The following is a 6,822-nucleotide window of genomic DNA, read 5'->3' on the forward strand; positions in this document are numbered from 1 at the left end:
ATGTACTTGTCATTTGTACATCTTCTTTTGAGAAGCGTCTATCATTTCAATTATTCATTGCTATGGTTTATATCTAAATGCTCCCCAAAGCCTCATGTACTCATAAGTGTGGATTTGGGGAAGTGATGTAATTGATACTCATCAGTTGATTTCAATGAATGTGACTTGGGAGGTAAAGCCTGGTTGGAGGAGACGGGTCACTGCAGGTGTGGTATGGAAGGATCTAGCCCCTTCCCTCCTCCCTGCTGTTCCCTCAATTCTGTTCTATTGGTCAATACATAATTTGTTGTATTTCTTTCCATGCTGTTTTTATTTTTGTAGCTTTATAATTTAACTTCAAATCTGGGATTTTTTTTTTCTTTTTCTTTTTCTTTTTCTGTCTTTTTGAGGCAGGGTCTCACTATGCAGTTCAGGCTGGCCTTGAGCTCACTTTGTAGCCTAGGCTAGTCTCGAACTCACAATGATCCTCCTGCCTCAGCCTCCCAACTGCTGGGATTACAGGCATGGGCCACCACACCTGGCTCAAATCTGGGATTATAATGCCACTTGCTTTGCTCTTTTTCTCCGGACTGATTTGGTCATTCTATGTCTCTTCCAGTTCCATGTAAATTCTAGGGTTTTTTCCTGGTCCTCTGATGAATGCTGTTGGTATTTTTATTGGAATTCCATTAAATCTACTTATCATTTTTGGTAATATGGCCATTTGGAAATTTTGGTTCTGCCTTTCCAAGAACAGGAGATGTCTAGTTTCTAATGTTCTCTTCAATTTTTTTTCAGAATATTATAGTTTCATTAAAGGGTTCTTTTGCTTCCTTGGTTAGGTTAATTCCTAGGTATTTAATTTTTTTAAGCTACTGTGAATGAGGCAGTTCAGATTACTTTCTTGGTGATTTCACTGTTGGTACACAGGAATCCTATTGATTTTTGTATACTGATTTTGTGTCCTGCCATCTACTGAACTAGGATTTTGTGTGTGTTTTGTTTAGTTTTGTTTTGGGGGTTTTGTTGTAGTTGTTGTTTTGGCAGTAGTGGGGAACTGTCAGGGCCCTTGCACTTAGCTACATCATCAGCTACCTGACAGCAAGCACACATTGGTATTGTAAGAAATTCCCTAGTTAGTCCTTCCTCTTTTCACTGTGTTAATATTCCTAGATCTTGCCTCAATGATCTCTCAGTCTCCAATTACTCCAATCTCGAAGAAGCAAACATAAAATTCATCATCTTTCCTTATAAAGTGAAATTTTAATAGTGGTGCTGGTTATTGATACATGCCATGTCAGGGGAAAATATCACATAGCTTATGCTTCACAGAAACACATTACTTCAAAGTGAGCTGCTGTTACCATAGTGAAGTGCTTCATTACATTAGCAGATAACTTAAAAGGGTCATGAGATTCACACAGAGAAAAAACTTCTTCAGAGGCTAGCTACCCTCAATGTTCTTTCCTTGGGGAATAAAGGTTTTTCCCAGTCACAGTTCCATATTGCTCCCAGGGTGAGTAGCAAGTACAATTCATTCTTTTATTTAAGAGAAACAACAACAACAAACTTCCACAGCTCTTGATAATCTACAGGATACAGGTCAGGGTCTGTAGCCTATATACAGACTTTCATCATCTGGCTACTGTCCACTTCTCTTGCCTCACCTTTTATTATTATTTTACTGTTTAATTTAATAATCTCAACTATGTGTAGTTCCCTACACTGTAGTTTGGTTTTGTTTTGCAGTAGTACGGACTAAACTCAGGGTTTAGCACTGAGTACATTCTCAGCCCTTTTTTATTTTTTTTTTTTTTGAGACAAGGTCTCACAGGCCAGGGATATAGCTCAGTGGCATAAGCGCTTGCCTGGCAAGCCTGAGGTCATGAGTTCAATTCCCGGTACAAAAAAAAGTCTAGAGACAGGGTCTCACTAAGCTGCTATGTTGCCGAAGCTGAGCTTGAACTTGGGATCCCTCTACCTCAACCTCTCAAGAGTGCTGGGATTATAGGGGTATGCCACTGTGTGCATCTGTCCCACAGTTTCATATCATGTTTTTATACATGCTGTTGTGTGAAAGTGGAATGACCTTCCCCGCCTTATAAACTTTGCAAACTCTAGTTTATTATCCAAAACAATACTCCAGTAGCACCTCCTCTGTGAAGCCTTCCATGATCAAAGCACACACACTGAGTCTTCTGGGAATTTATATAACTATATACCTTGTGAGATTTTCTTGTTTTGTTTGTTGAGACAGGATCTCACTATTCCAGGCTGGTCTTTTTTTTTTCTTTTTTCTTTTTTTTTGTCTTTTTTAAACAGGGTCTCGCTATGTAGTTCAGGCTGGCCTTGAGCTCACTTTGTAGCCCAGGCTGGTCTCGAACTCCCAACAATCCTCCTGCCTCAGCCTCCCGAGTGCTGGGATTATAGGTGTGCGGCACCATGCCCAGCTCCAGGTTGGTCTTGAACTTACTATGTAGCCTGGGCTGTCCTCAAACTTGTAGCCATAATCTTGCTTTGGCCTCCCAACTGCTGGGATATAGGCATGCAACCATGCCCAGCTCCCTAGTAAGCTTTTTTTTTTTTTTTCATTTCATTTTGTGTTTTTACAATATACTCATTATATTGCCCAGCTTGGCTCTGAACTCCTAGGCTCAAATGACCCTCCTGTCTGAGCTTCCTAAGTAGCTAGAATACGGGTACCTACCACTACATCCACGCACCAGGCTCTTGTAAAGATTTCTGTTTTGTCTGAACTCACTATATAGTACAGGCTGGCCTCCAACTCAAGATCCTCCTGCCTCAGCATCCTGAGTGCTAGGATTACAGTCATGTACCACCATGCCTGGCATCCCAGCACTACAAACAAAACCAAACTAATCTTAAATTCAAGTCTCCTTTCTAAGGCTTAATACTTATAAGAGTTTGGCCACATTATTCTCTGAGTTAGTTTACTTATTTGTAAAATAGGTCTACTAATAATTTCACCTAGGACTTAGTACAAATGCAAATGTTTTTTACAAACTCTTTTTTTTGTTTTGAAACAGGGTCTCACTATGTAGTTCAGGCGGGCCTTTAACTATGTAGCCTAGGCTGACCTTGAACTCATGGTGATCCTACTGCCTCAGTCTCCTGAAATGCTGGGGTTCAGGTGTGCGCCACCACGCTCAGCTGTAAGCCACCACGCTCAGCTGTAAATGCATTTTTAAACTACAAGGTCATCATCATCATGATTGCCACCATCATCATTTCTGATCCACTGTGGCTTTTTCTACCACAGACTTCGAAATACTGATAAAAACCTTTTGTTACTCAAGTATCAGATTTGGTAAATCACTTAGCACCATTTTTTATTAATGGATTCTAATTTCTAAAATTGACAGTTTCCCAAGGTAGCCACACCACCACTGGCCTACCAAGTGATTTTTATCCTAAACCAAGCAGAGAAACAGCTAATCACTGTATCTATGTTATAAACATTTTTGATTGAATCTGAAAACAAATTACCCACCCATAGTCACACATTTTTTACAGAAAATATGGCCACAGCTGGTGACAAAGAAATGAGTCCCATCTTTTCGGAAACACTGGTTGCAGTGAAACCAATCCATTCTGGAACAGATAAAGAGAAAGAGTGAGGTGGTCATAATATAATTACAGCTGTTCAAAAATCTATATAAAATTGTTTGCTTAGTTTGTGGTAATTTATTGGGATATGGTAATGTCATTATGAACATTCCAATTAGTTGTAAAGGCCAGGCATGGTGGTACACACCTGTAATCTCAGCACTTGGGACGCTAAGGCAGGAGGATCCTTTTGAGTTCAAGACCAGCCTGGGCTACAAAGTGAGCTCAAGGCCAGCCTAAACTGCATAGCAAGACCCTGTCTCAAAAAGACAAAAAAACCAAACCAAACAAAAACCAATTAGTTGTAAGGAAGTACAAGCTAAAAGTTTGTAAAAAACATCTTACAAACTAAGAGTTTGTAAAAAACATTTGCATTTGTACTAAGTTGTAAGGAAGTACAACTAATTGGTTTTTGAGAAAAAGCAGACTCCAGAGTATGCTATGCTATGCTATATAACATCAACTTAATTTATTCTATAATTTTGGAAAAGATGATATTTGTGTTTGTGTAGGAAAGATGGCCATGGTTCTGTTTGTCACCTGATGCAGTTTACAAACAAAAAATTTTGCCAAATGCTTCTGTTTGTAAGTCAAATTATTTGCAAACAAAAGCGTTTGTGAACCAAGGTACCCCTATATACGGCACAGAATGCATATATATGTAGAGAGAGAAAAACAGAGACAGTAAGACAGTGTTGAAATTTCTTTAAAAATTATTTGTATGCTGCTTTTACTTTTTTAATTTTCCAAATTTTCTGGATTAGTTCATGTACTAATTTGTAACTAGAAAAACACTTAGAAAAACAAACCCATTCTTAACAGTTTTCTGTGACATGTCAAGAGTGGAGGAAAGAGCAGGCAGTGGACCAGAAAGAGATCCCATGTTACACATTTAATATAAAGAAAACAGGGTTCAGTGAATGATAATAATGATAAATATATAATATGCTTATTTATTTTTCCATCTATTCCACAGAAACTCAAAATCATACATCTGCGATGGGCTTTGAAAATCATTTACTTTGATAGGTGCTAAAGTATGTGTTTATGTGAAAGTTTTATAGATCATTCACTATAGTATTTTTCTCACAGCAGTAACGTGATTCAAGAAATTTTACAAATTGGCAAATTTACTTCCTGTTAAATGTAACCACCAGAAAAAAGTGATAGAATCACAAATCGCAGTGTGCTGTCTTGCAGTACAAATGCAAATCAGAACCATTTTTGTGCAAAGCACTTACTGAAACAGGTATTTTGGTTTGATGATGGATTTGAAAATCATTTACCATTTTATCCAATATTGTAATTTCCTCAAAAGATGTACCTGAATGCCACTGAAATTAAATAGCCTCAAAGTTCCATAGCTAGTCAGTGATAATTCTGGAATTAGAATCGAAGTCTCATGACTCCCAGGGTAAAGTTCTTCCTCTCACATTACATAGCCTTTATCTTAGACTTGGGCAACCACATGTCCTGTATTTTCTGGCAAAACCAACTTCACATAATTTGTTAAGAACATAAGCAAGTAAATGTTACTGTGGGATTTTTAAGCGAAGAAACTGATATAAAAAATACAGAAGTGAGCTATAATGTATATTTAATGGATATGCTAAGAATGTAATATTCATTAATTCGATTTCCTTCAAAGTTAACTGGAAAAACAAAACAGAGGTAAGTTTTTTCCCTACTAAGTCTTTCCCTTTAAATTTTTTTCCCACATGGTAGGCAAGCATCCTAAACCACTCAAAACATTAGTTTACAAAGAGGTTTGCCAAGTTAATGAAGGCTACGCTTCACCACACTTTAACACTTTTGTCACGTAAGGCAAGATTTGCCATAAAAAGTGACTGAATAAACAGCTTAACGCTAAGACAGCCCCCAGGGCCCTGAGCTCCAGCCCCGCGTTTGTGGCGCGGGAGGCGCGGCAGCGCAGCAGGACGCAGGGGGCGCGCAGCGGGGGCGGGGGCGGGGCTCTGCGCCGAGGAGCCGCCCCGCCGTGGGCCGCAGCGACAGTTTAATCCCGGGCGGCTGAGCGGTACCGGGGGACGGCGCGAGCAAAACTCGCCTCCGCTCTAGGAATGAGGGGTACCAGCGGTCCAAATTTCCTACTTTTTCTAGCTACCTTCCCAACCGGGCTGGCCACTGTGGTCCCGAAAGGCCTCAGGTCTCACCTAAACATCCAGTTTTCCTCAAGAAGAAAAGGAACCGCGGGAAAATAACCACCCCGCCGGGCGGCCCGGGGGTGCAGAGGGCGGTGTGCGTGAAGCGTGGGCGGGGCAGGCGCTGCGCGCAAGGTGGAAGTGGGCGGGGCTCCGCGCTCCGTCGAGCGCGTGGGCGGGGCCTGCAGGGAAGATCTGGGGTCTAGAACGCGCCGCGGGCCCTGGGAGCTTAGCAGCCCAGGAACGTTCACCGCGTTGCGGGAGTCGAGGATAACTAATGATGCTCTAATCTCATACATGTTACTATGGGAGCAGAAAGCTGAAAATAAACCTAATGATGTTCCAACAGAGGACCAGTTACAAAGAAAAGAGTTACACAGCAGATGAAAAGGTAAACCTTACACTTTTTTTTTTTTTCTTTTCCGGTATCGGGAACCGAACTCACGACCTTGCGCTTACCAGGCAGGCGCTGTGCCGCTGAGCTAAATCCCCAGCCCCCCTTACACGTATTTTGAAATGAAGGAAAAAAGGGATGCTTGTAAAGAACAGTGTAAACCAGCAATAGTAAACCTCTGATATAGAACGAACAGCTGGATATTAAGAGAACTAACTTCGGGAAAGTTTTTAAACTTTTAAGGAATGAGGACTGAAAGAAGAAAGGTATTTTGTTTTTGTTTTTTAATTTTTATTAGTACATATTTGTAGTACATAATGATTTCATTCATTGTGGGGAGTTGGTACATGTACAGAACATATCTTAATACTTTTTACTTCCTCTTTCCCTCTCCATCTTCCTTTATTGAGACATGCACCCTCTTACGTAGCCCATACTGGCCTCAAATTCCAACTCCCTATCCTCCTGCCTCAGCCTCCCAGAGATTTAAAAAAGAAATAATGAAAGATAAAAGCTTTCTAAATATAGAAAACAAACGATAGAATTTACATACACATTCCTTACTCCAAAGAAAACTAAAGCAAAGCGTTGAAATAAATATTTAACGAATTATTTTAAGAAAATTTCGCTGAAATTTAAAAAAAAAAAGATTTGCCGGGCGCG

At 40.2% G+C, this 6,822-nt stretch overlaps 1 protein-coding gene across 1 annotated transcript in view; it reads right to left on the reverse strand.

The window, feature by feature from the left end:
• The window catches only part of Rnf212b (ring finger protein 212B), a gene marked incomplete in the record, with an annotated part of 53,429 nt that extends 47,568 nt beyond the window's left edge, over positions 1-5,861 (reverse strand). The window contains 2 exon segments of the mRNA XM_013510437.1: positions 3,491-3,591; positions 5,778-5,861. Coding sequence (XP_013365891.1) covers positions 3,491-3,591; positions 5,778-5,785 — 109 coding nt within the window.
• Between the last annotated feature and the right edge of the window lie 961 nt (positions 5,862-6,822).

Source organism: Chinchilla lanigera, unplaced genomic scaffold, assembly GCF_000276665.1.
Source record: "Chinchilla lanigera isolate Chin_1 unplaced genomic scaffold, ChiLan1.0 scaffold00008, whole genome shotgun sequence".
In the NCBI taxonomy this organism is placed as follows: Eukaryota; Metazoa; Chordata; class Mammalia; order Rodentia; family Chinchillidae; genus Chinchilla; species Chinchilla lanigera.